We start from the raw sequence: 11,925 nt of genomic DNA on the forward strand, positions 1-11,925 counted from the left end.
ACCAATTACGATGGTGGCAAAGCTTAATTTAAAACTAATGGTGTAAATATATAAAGGTTTTGAATTTAATGTCCAATATTCAAAAGACTATTAAACATGGGCAACCTTGCGATGTGAATAACAATGGATCTAACAAATTACTAAGCAACTCAACTGCCCAATTCAGCTACTAACAAATTCCCATCTACCTGCAAGCAATATGCCTAAAAAAACAAGTGACCTGAAATCTTCAGTCCAGAAAGACAAATTTAACAACTACATTATGAAAACTTAAATCACACTCCAAAATTTTTGGAGACACTATGACCACATCGCGTCACTTCAACTACACGCCTTAAATCCTTTATTTTGTCTCATTTGTCAACTGCAATACCAGAACTGGAACAAGACTTGCCGATGGCAGCAGTACGTTCGACAAGGTGCTATACACGCGAAGGTCAACACAAAACACGAACGCACATCGAGTAGGTCGACTCATGCCCGTCAGCTCATTCTTACCTAACCTAAACATTAAAACTATCCACATCAAAACATTCCCTTCAATACGTAAAGAATGCTGAAGGTGAAGAAGAAAGATATCACGCTTTATGCTAGTCAACTATAGTGTCCGCCTACGGACGATTGTTAAAACATTTAAATTTCGTATGCATCAAATCATACGGCTTTTAATTAGACCACAGTAATATTTAATAAGCTAAGGGGGCTATAATTTCCACCGTAACCACGCGGAACAGACGGCAAGACTGCTACTATTTAGCAAGCCTACATAAAAAACCTGTTAAAGCCTTCAATAGGCACTGTGTGAGGGGGGAGGGGGAGGAGTAGGAGGAATGGGAATGTCAAAATGAACGAGCGAATTCATGGAAGATAAGGATATTAAGTCCAGCACAGGAGTACCTTCAGCCAGTAAGAGCTGAAGAATGTGGGGCGGGTTTATGCAGTTGGATAGCAAGATACAGTAATAAGATGAAAAGGCATACCTACAACACACTATCCATTGTAAGTACGGGTTATGAGCGAGTACCGATCGAACGTAACCTAATAACCGAGGTTATTTTCTAAATAAAGTCTGTAGATGTTCAAATACTAGGGAAAATCTGACATACACTTTCAATTCAGGTTGGGGTATTAGTGTTTCATACGAACAAGTCAATAGCCACAACCTCTGACTACGGCGACGGCGTGCTTTAATGTGCCTAACATTCTCTTACTAGTAAGGTCTACGCCTTGTGTACAGAAAGTCACCATTAACATCACGTCGACACCAGAAGTAAAAGGCACAGTTAAACATCCCATATGCAGGTAGAGAGCAAAGGTAAAAAAAAAAACTGTTACAACATGTAGGTAGGGAGTAAACGTAAAGTACGTTAATCCGCAAATTAAATCCAAACCTAAATGCTATCAATACTAAATCAACATCCACTAACGAAAACAACGTGGCAAAGAACAAAACTAAGACTGTACAACAGCAACCATTAATGTCTAATTGGCTTATAACCATCTAACGTCAACTTGGGCATGGGTAAGAAGAATTTGCTTCAAGTATGTGCATTACCAAATACAACAGAATGACCACATACAAAAATGTCGATATGAATGCCTTTGGCAAGAAAAAAGCAAGCAAGCCGTAAAAGGTTTGACTTGACCACGAGACTTTTAAATCGATAATTGGACGAGGGTGAAGGGAGCACGTCCCCTTACAGACGTAACTGGCGCCAACCAGAATATCATCGTTATTTACTACCAAGACGACTTCAAGAATGATAAAATTAGTAGACAAGAAAAACTAACATGCTAAGCTGCACTTTCTAAAGAAAATCTGCAACCTGCTGTGACAGCCATAACGTTTACTTCCTTAGCAACGACACCGGTTGGAACAGTCTTGTGTACTATACTGTATCACTAATATATATATATATATATACACACATTCAGAGAGAGAGAGAGAGAGAGAGAGTAGAGGACGAGAGAGAGAGAGAGAGAGAGAGAGAGAGAGAGAGAGAGAGAGAGAGAGAGAGAGAGAGAGAGAGAGAGAGAGACTTGACTTTTTTTCTAATGAAACAAAGCACATGCTCAAAGTCAGACAACCAAAGAGGCCCCACCCCGAGTTCGATAAACCTGCATATTTGATCACCAGGAGAGGGTGAACAAGAGGCCAGTGAAGTGAGGTAAACCAATTTTACCACAAATAGAACCTGATTATTACATATACAATAATCTAAATTCAATCTAAACCGCAGCAAAAATGTTATATCAATGGAATGCTCCTGTCTTCAAAGTCTTAATATTCCATGGAACGGAACTTCTTACAAAACTAAATTATTCAATGGAATGCGACTGTCTACACACCAATACTCGACGGTATGCACACACAAGCTTTCAACATATACTTCGTCTGGTAATTTTTTTTTTCCCCCACGGAAAGGCTATTCCAGAAATACATTCATTACTTTACCCTGATCTTTCAAGTCAGAAGCCAGCAGTCAAATTATTTTGAATGATTTCATTCTCTACCAACCCAACAAAGCTTTCAAACCAATATTCGGCTACTTTGACAGCCTGGAAATGATGAATACCATGAAAGTTGACAAAACCAAATACTATACCTAACCCCCAACCCCAACCAACTTGAGCACGCCAGGAAAATGAACGTGTGCAATGCTTACTATGACACGCTAACCCGTCGTTAAAAAAAAAAAAAAATTACCTCTACGTTCCAGGTACAGAAAGAGACGACGCTTCTTTGAACATAGCACAAATACCTTTAGGCAATAATTGACATGTTAAAGCTTATGTAAGCCAGTCGGTTGGTAAACTATTCGAACCCACACCCATTAAGGCAAAGAAACCGTAAATGGTGATACTAAACAGGTGACAGTCGGGATCATGGGTTCCCATGATATGTAGCACTATAGTACAGTACTGGTTACTTGCCTGACAAAGAATCTGTTACTTTATACTAACTTTAAAAGCTCAAATGAATCATTACACATTTTAGTGATAGTTGTAACTATAATTATGCAAAAAGCTCACCAAAACTTTTGGATTTAAACTAAACTGGTACTAATTTGAGCCACTTACGGCATCGCAAGTCAGTTTTATTGCTAAAGTAAAAATCTCGCAACAAACTTCTCTGCAAGCTTCAACCCCAAACTCAAATCTCACCACAACCCCAAATCCCACCACAAACAGGAAACCTCCCATTACATTTACCAGAACCTTCCTATAAATGCCGCATGCGTTTGAGGCCGACAGGAACTTAAGGGGTCAATCGATAGTTGCTATGAACATCGGTTACCCAGTTCTTCCACTCAGATTTATAAAACTAGGTGGCAGCTCTAAACCCCTCTAGCTTTACATCACACTAATTACATTCAACAGTTAAATTAATTTACTTTGCAAGCTAACCCAACAAAAGTACTACTACAGCGGTTAAGTGTCCAGCTACACCAAATGTCACGAAATGCTCGTCATTCCTTAAATGTCACATGCTTCAAGACAAAATCCCCACTAGCTGAGTTTACCTAATATCATTAACCTACTTACTGTGCAGGAACTTACTTGCCAAGGAGAACACAGCTTCACAAAGTAACTCCTCAAAAACTCCAGCGACCACCTTAAACTTCTATCAATATCTCATTAAGCGTGTGTGAGAGAGAGAGAGAGAGAGAGAGAGAGAGAGAGAGAGAGAGAGAGAGAGAGAGAGAGCGCGCGCATTGTACTCACCTAACAGCACACAATGGCAGTCCCATAGTACCACTCACCTTGTTCATAACCTGTAATTAAAAAAAAAATTAATTACTACATAATGGTCTGACATAGACCTTACAGACATACAATTAGACAGGTACAGTACCCTCATAACAACCATCTCAGGACCTTGGGTGGGAGGAGTTGGTTTCCAGGCCAGAAAAACTAAATGTGGACGTCCCCAGTGCAAGCAACCCAAAGTCTGATCTGGATGTTAGGTTTCTCAACCTAATGCTCATTGCTCATCCTCTTCACGAACCCCAAAATGATCCTTACATAAAGACATGAGGCACTGCGGTGACCCATGTAACTATATAAATGTGATGTCGAAATAATCATCCCCTCCTTTCAGGCTTGTACCTTTGGTTCCTGCACAAGATTCCCGAATTGTTTAACAGTTGCCGTCTCCTAAAGTGATTTTGAAGATGCCGTACGGGCTTGAAAATACTCAACATAACCTCACTAACCAGATATTGTCGTCTTTTTGCAATATTGAAACATTTCAGGATGTTATCTAGATATTTACTCATAGACAGACTTGGTTCTTTGTTATGTTCCCATTACTTACTAATAATGGAGCCAAGAACTCTTTGCAACTACAAATATAATTTTTCCACTATTTACTGAAAAACTATCTGATAAGGAATAAGGAAATACCCGCAAAATCCCAGTCTTACGTTTTTATGAATAAAGTATGCAAATACAACCAGTATATAATAGGATCGTGTGCAAAAGAAAATAATCCAGTTTATTGTGAAACTTACATTAGTCAATGTTACGGTTTCAAGTTCCAAATCTAGCCCACAAAGAGGAGGTTACTTAGCCTTGATTATCCTAATCCAGAGAGAATAATGAGTGCCTGTGAGGTTATACCTATGGGTACATATTAAATTAAAATAGGCAACTTCTGTGAACATGCTGCTTTGCCCCCACAACGTAAGTTAAGCATTGCTTAACAATATACTTTATAGAGTAAAACTGAAAAGAAATTAATCACTGCATATTGTTTTCAACGCTACTATAAATAATTCTCATGACTAGCATACCTCCAAATGTTAAAACCAAAGATAATGTGATTAATGCTTTCAAGTCCCACAACCTCGTGAGCACCACTAAACCAATAGGCATACAGCAGTTAACCCTTAAGAAAGCATTTGGCAAACACAGATGTGCATCAGTTAATATTAAATTATTTTTTTCCCCACACAGAACATTAACAGCATCTGAATCAACAAATACCTTGCTAACTAGCTACACATATAAAATTACTTTTTCCAAATCTACTAGCCTTACGTAGCACAGTACACATCTGTAAGCAAGTGATGAAAATGTGTGAATAACATTTGTGTTTGTCACACACTATACCATTATTAAAACTGCGGGCAGGAAAAGCATTAGCACTTTACCCTGTTGGCCATTAGTCCACACAAACAATACCCTGTGTCAGGGGTATACGTAATCAAATTTCTTCATCAACTAATTACCTGTACTATAATACTTGAAGAGCATGGCAATTAAGTCAAGTATGACCTGATTAACTAAAACTAAAACACAGTCTAGGTTACTATGTAAATACAGTGTGAGCATTGGCTACAGCTAGTTTTCCTTGTATATTTACTATTGGTATGAAGAGAATATACTATTTGAGCCAAAGGGCAAGAGCTAGGACCGATGAGGGAATTCGGCACCGAAACTAATAGACATAAAAAGGTTTGAAAGGTTTATCAGGTTGCAAACTAAACAGTTGCACTAAGAATCAATTGTTAAGGGAGGGTGAAAAGTAAGATTGAAGAAAAAGAATGAATGGAGGTATGGTATAGGCCATAGGGAATGTAAATGCTAGCAGATGGGGGCCTACAGTGCATTCACACGAGGTCCACAGAGCGCTACACCCTACAGGGTACTACTGGTGTGGTCTCACAGAGTTGGCTATCTTCATTATTTTCAGCATAGAAATCTATACATGCGCCAATTTTCAATAATTTGTTGAAGACAAATACCATCCTTAACTGTAATAACTGCTATGAAAACAGTCACTTGAATGTACGTTCTGGTTAATGTACTACTCTCTAATATTAGCTGCTGAAGTGCTGTCACACATCTTAGTCAACCAATCGTAAGATTCCTCGTAAGATTTGTCTTCTATCAGGTGTTATGGTTGTAACTTTTATGATTGATTTTACCAGGAAGTATTTTGTCTATTTACTCAAGGAATTTTAAGTTCATCAAGATTTTTACAACCAAGAATATTACTTCACATAGAAAAAAAGTGATCATCCAATGTTGATAAGCATTACATTTTTTTTATCTGGGCTATTACACAACTACAGGAACTTTATACTATTTTACATTAAACTTCAGTTTTAACAAAACCCAAATAGCTTCAGATACTGCCAAATCTCCAATAAAATGTACCTATAATAACGTAAATTTCACACTTTGTAATTGCATTTAAGGAGAGAATACATTCAGGCCAGACAAGGTCAAGGGGCTACATTGTCTTATGACATTCTTGGGGTATATAGTCAAAAGCCCTAGGTTAGCCATGTTGGGTGGCATCCCATGTAGGAACCAGTATCAAAGCTAATTTAACAGTGCATCCCTAGCCTATAGACTATGGTCTATGATGTTCTTGCGTCATGATAGATTGGAGTAAAGTCCTGGGGAGACAAAAACCCACTTGTCAGGTAGGATCCAGCATCTCAAGTTAAGTAGGTTGTAACATGTCCATGACACTTCATTACCTATCTTTTGCTTTTCTTCACCCATACACACAGGGGTCACAATTTGGTGGCAAAATTCTTAGGCCTAGATGTGTAAAAGCAAGTTATAAATTTCTATAACATCAGAATTTAACAAAATAAAACTGAACGGTATTTTTACAGAAACAGTCCGCACAAACTGCAAGTTAACGTAACCAAGGATACGACATCCGCTAGGGATTGGGGGGCCGTCAAATGTATTTCGCCATGTTTAGTACTGGCCCCTGGGGGGTTAATTACAGTTGTCCGAATAAATATTACTCAAAATTCTTGTCCAGTAGGTAAAACTGCATAGAAAAACCACAACTGGCACAGTCTAGGCCGCCACGGATAAGTACCCTAGATCTACCAACTGAACTTATGTCCAACTTAAAACTTTTACAAACCAACTCCGTAAAAACCTGCTTTCATATCGGCTATCATGGTTAGCCTACAACTTGGGAGCTGTGTTTATTTGGTATAACTCCACATCAGGTATTTTTGGGGGAAATTAAAGTTTCCTATATAGGGTAAAAAACCGCATGGTACAAGGGTGGACCATATACGATCAGCGTGAACAACCCCAAAAAAAGTACATTATAACGCGTCCTGACATCGGAGATGGGCATCAGTCGCGACTTCTTGTTGGTGAGAAACTGAGCTAAAGACCTTTACCCCGGTGTCAGGACGCGTTATAATTTAATTCTCTTGGGGTTATACACATTGATCGTACATGGTCCACCCGTACCATGCGGTTTTTTACCCTAGTATTTGGGTTGCTCATCAAGATTTACCTTTATTTTTGGGGGTTAACTGAACCCCCAGTGGCTAGTACTAAACACAGCAAAATACATTTGACTGAATCCCTAGTGGCTGTTGTATTCACAAGAAAGTAACTTGCAGTCCACGCAGTTAATGCCTAGAAGTACCGAAGAACGTATAGGCCTACCTACGCTTAATCCAGGATACCCCCAATACCTTTCTGCCTAACTCCTTTGCACAGGACACAATAATGCAGGTTAGACCTAACAGTTAGAATTGGGTAATCCTAGGAAAAAACTCCGCATGGACTGCAAGGAACATTCTGCGAATACGACAGCCACTTAGGATTGGGGCGTCCAATGTATTTCGCTGTGTCTCGTACCAGCCCATGGGGTTAGTGACAGTCGACCCCCCAAAAAATAACAAATTCTTAATTAGCAACCAAAATACTAAAGGAAACAGTAATTTCCAAAGAAATGCCAGACAGTTATTACGTAGATCTACCATACTTTCAAGTAAGACTGTACTACCAATTTTACAAATGCAAGATTATCCTTCATGAGCAAAGGGGGCCTAAACTAAATTTCTATCATCAAATAGGTACAATTAAGTAGGCCTACACAGCCAAAGTCTTATAGGCCTAGCTAGCTACAAGCAGGTCTAAATGACATGTACTGTAGGATGTGGGTTAGGCTAGCTGGTCGCGTCATGCTACACAACAGCTAACGCAACGAACAAAGCGTTCTAGAAGGCTCAGCCCAACTCAAATGTCACGGCGACACTTCGCCTCTGCTATACTCATTGTTAAGCTGACGTAAGGGTAAGAGAAGCCTTTGGTCTGGCGTCATTCAAACTGCGTAGGTTACAGTTATGCGTGGCTTCGTAAAAATATAAATGAATTAAGACTAAATATATATGTATATGTGCTAACCCTTCAATAATGCCCTGTTGATAATAATGACATTCCACACTTAACACTATTCCTGTATAGGATAGGTTAAGGTGCCGGCAAGTGTACCGGTAATGCAACCAGCTAAAATAACCAAGTCACGTTCAAGTAGCCTAAGATTTTATATAGATCTTTATTTGAAATTCTTTAATTACCGACTTTCTTAGACGATTACAAGGCTACTTTCCCAAAAGCCTAACATGATTAGTATAAACGGGGCTTACGGGAAGGGAGGATCAAGTAAATGAGACTAGGACTAGCCCTAAGCTCCAACAAGCCTACACAGTTTTGTCGATTCAGATCAAACATAAGGAGTAACGAAAATCACTTCAATAAACGCTTAAAAATCTATAACTATTCACAAAACAACAACAGCGTCTCACCTCAGGGTTGGATTCGAGAGGGAGCCAGTGAACCATTTTGACTGCGGGTGGTGATGACTCGGAGAGGGAACAAGAGAGAACTTGCTGCTTCAGCGACCGGTGAACGTCTGACGTTCGCGGCGAATCGGTTACTCAACTAAACCGCCTTTACGACATTTTATATCGTTCGAATACTCTGATAAGGCTTCTACTTCATTCAAACAATCCTTAGCATTTCGTATTTGCTTTTATTGATATTTTAAAAGTTATTTTACAACATATATCATTTTAACATTTTAAATCTTTGTTCAAACACATACTGAATTGCTTGCAAATAATCAGAACACAATGGAGGTAAGAATACAGTTTTCGGACGAAAGCGTATGTATAAAAACGCCGCAAACAAAAGCAAATCCCTTCAAATTTTCATTGTTTCAATTGCTTACAGAATTTACTCCTTCTCCCATAATGACAGAATAGTCACATTCATAATGTCCACATGAAAACGCAAGTCATTATTCCTTACCGTGGTAACCTTTGTCTCGGAAAGTTGTTGCATTTGCTCTCCTCAGAGTGACTTGTTATTTAATACGTATTGATATCCAATATTTTCAATGGAGCATTTCACCACACCGATTAGTATGAGCCTACATTGGCAAATTCCGTTAAATTAAGTACCTACGGTGATCGTTGTTCCAATTTTCTTTGTTCCAATTAACATGTCTACGAATGCTTTCCAGTGTACTGAATCCTACGCAGCTAAGACCATAGTTGATAAATGCAAACACTGACGAGTTAAAAGAGGACATGGGTCACTTCATGCCTGCTGCTTACCAATCCAACCAGCTGTAATCGGGTACCTGGGTTTCTTATTGTAAAAAAGAAAGAAAAAAAAAAAACAATTGGTCAAGCAAGTTCACCTTTGGACCTGATGAGAAATTGGAAGGTTTTATATATATATATATATATATATATATAATATTAATATATATAAATATATATAGATATATATATATACTTATATATATTAGTCAATATCTCCTAGCAAAAACTCTAAAGAATAACTAAAATATTGATAATCTCACTGCTGAAAGTGGATGAAATCTCTGTGCAGAAAAATTCCCAAAATTAGCCACCTCACAAATTCACAGAAAGCTCATTCATAGTGCATCCTCTAGATGGCCTTGCATCAAGGCCCCTATTTCAGCTGCACCATTCACCTTAATCATGCATTTACTTTTGTACTGCCTGGATATTTATAGCCCTAACTTCAATACACCCCCAGATTTTCTCCGAACTTTTGCACACACCCTGCTGCCTTCCTTGTTTTATCTTTATTTGTAATTTACCTCTTCTCTCCTCCTGTTATATACAGTTACAAATCAAGTGCTTCCTTTGTCTCATCATCCATATTAACATTAATTGTATCAATTTCCTGATTTAGGCTTACCTTCATAACCTTCCTGATGCTCACATTTAGGTAGTACTATGATAATTCTTATTGTACAAACACTCGTAAACTCTTTCATTAATCTCTGCAGTGTTGCTTCACTATTCCAAAATCAGGACCAAACTATTGTACCCCTGTCTCCTTCCTCTTCTTCCATCGATTCGTCGTTGGAAGTATCGGGAGTTGTACAGGATGATGTTATGTTTAACGTAGCCCCGTCTCCCACGGGATCTAATTTCCTTCTCCAGAGGGAGGAGGCTACACCATCTGTTTCTTTAATTTCAGATCCAGAATCAAACAAGATGGTGGCTGTTTGGGCATCACTATGCCTTCGGGGTTTCCCCTCCTTGGATGGCCACGCACTGTCAACGTGGAATTAAATAAATTTGTTTCTGGTGATTCATTTCTTTATATAATGTGGTTCGGATCCCACAATAAGCTGTAGGTCTTGTTGCTAAGTAACCAGTTGGTTCCTAGCCACATAAAATCCTACAGCAGCCGTAGGACAGCTGTTAATCAGGCCAGTGGTCTGGTTTAACCAAGATATACTACTTATACTATTCCTTACTGTTTAGTATGGAATGAATATATAAACTTTGATAACTGGATTAGATATGTAAACTGAAATTCTACATTCCAACGCAATTTCATTTACAAAAAGACACATTCAAAACTTGCTTTCTTTTCTTGCTATAGGGACTGGATCATGTGGGGTAGTTATCAAGCATAAGCATGTTGTCCAGATCAAAACATAGCTATCTTATATGAAGTTATATATTCATGAATTGCTGCTCTGAATGATTTGTTTTTATTAAAGGATAAATGGCATAAAGTACTGAAGAACTGACAGACTTTCTAAGAGGGGTTTATATCCATATTTATGTTCGCTTTATATAATCTAAAGCTGAACAATTTCATAAGGCGCCTTTCTTGAACTAAAATGATTAGTGAAGAGAAGTTGGAGTCCTGTTCTTAGGCTTGGTAGCCACTGAAGAAGACAGAGGAGAGGAACGAGAGTGTGCACCACTGCTCTCACCCTCCTCAACCACATGTTTAACAAGTGAAAGAGCTTGGAAATCTTGCTTGATGAAATCACTTACCTTGTGGTCGTTCTGGAGAATACAGATGCGCTGAGCAAAAAGATGGTGCTGGTTCAGCTCTATGCTCTCCCAGATAGGGGTGTACGGACCTCTGCTAAAGCATGCATGTTATGGAGACCTTGCACACACAAAGGAAACAGGTTGAACATACCCAGCCACGCTCGATTCCTTAAGAGCGGCCCCATACACATGCTTACCAGGTTAAGCATATGCAGAGCAAGTAGACTACTCAGATTCAACTGAATATAAGCCTGACAACTCAATGGGGATGAGGAGGGAGTAGTCGTATTGTCGAAGTAGGAACACCATGAAAGGCTGGCATGCCAGAGGTAGAGAAACCGCATGCCAGTGATCTCTTACCTGTGCTCCTCTCCAAGGAGTGGAAAAAAAATTAGGGAAGTCCATCTGAAGTTGTTTCGTTTTTATGGTGTTTTTACGTTGCATGGCACCAGTGGTTATTTAGCAACGGGATCTGCAAAGCCAAGTTCTTCCTTTTTCTTCTTCCACCTAAGCAGTGGAAGAGAGCTCAGGGACAAGGTTAAAGACGAAGAAGAGTTTGGGGAAAAGGACGACGATGATGAAGGGAAGGGGTGAGAACAGTTTGCATGCTCCCTCCCTTTCTTCATATGAGCCAAGCTCATCTGCCACACCCAATAGCTGGTAAGGCAAGAATCAAAGACATTCAAGCATCTATGGAGGGCCAGCTATTGGGAGGACTACAGCACAAGAGGCTCCTCCTCATTGGCATCAGACAAGGACAGGAAGCACAATACCATTAGCAAACAGTATACAAGATGAAGGCTTAAGAAAC

General features: G+C 39.1%; 1 protein-coding gene across 3 annotated transcripts in view; it reads right to left on the bottom strand.

Annotated features, from left to right (window-relative positions):
• LOC135201439 (ubiquitin carboxyl-terminal hydrolase isozyme L3-like) overlaps window positions 1–11,534 on the bottom strand; it is a 33,693-nt gene extending 22,159 nt beyond the window's left edge. Inside the window, exons 1-2 of one of the 3 annotated variants that reach the window (XM_064230370.1) lie at window positions 11,475–11,534; window positions 3,765–3,776 (exon numbers count right to left, since the gene is read on the bottom strand). In XM_064230370.1, coding sequence (XP_064086440.1) covers window positions 3,765–3,776; window positions 11,475–11,519 — 57 coding nt within the window. In that variant the 5' untranslated portion in view covers window positions 11,520–11,534. Of the gene's footprint in view, window positions 1–3,764; window positions 3,777–8,585; window positions 8,704–11,474 lie in introns of those variants that run through there. The other 2 variants (XM_064230371.1, XM_064230372.1) reach the window with 2 other exon arrangements.
• Window positions 11,535–11,925: the final 391 nt, after the last annotated feature.

This window comes from Macrobrachium nipponense, chromosome 28 (genome assembly GCF_015104395.2).
Source record: "Macrobrachium nipponense isolate FS-2020 chromosome 28, ASM1510439v2, whole genome shotgun sequence".
Lineage (NCBI taxonomy): Eukaryota > Metazoa > Arthropoda > Malacostraca > Decapoda > Palaemonidae > Macrobrachium > Macrobrachium nipponense.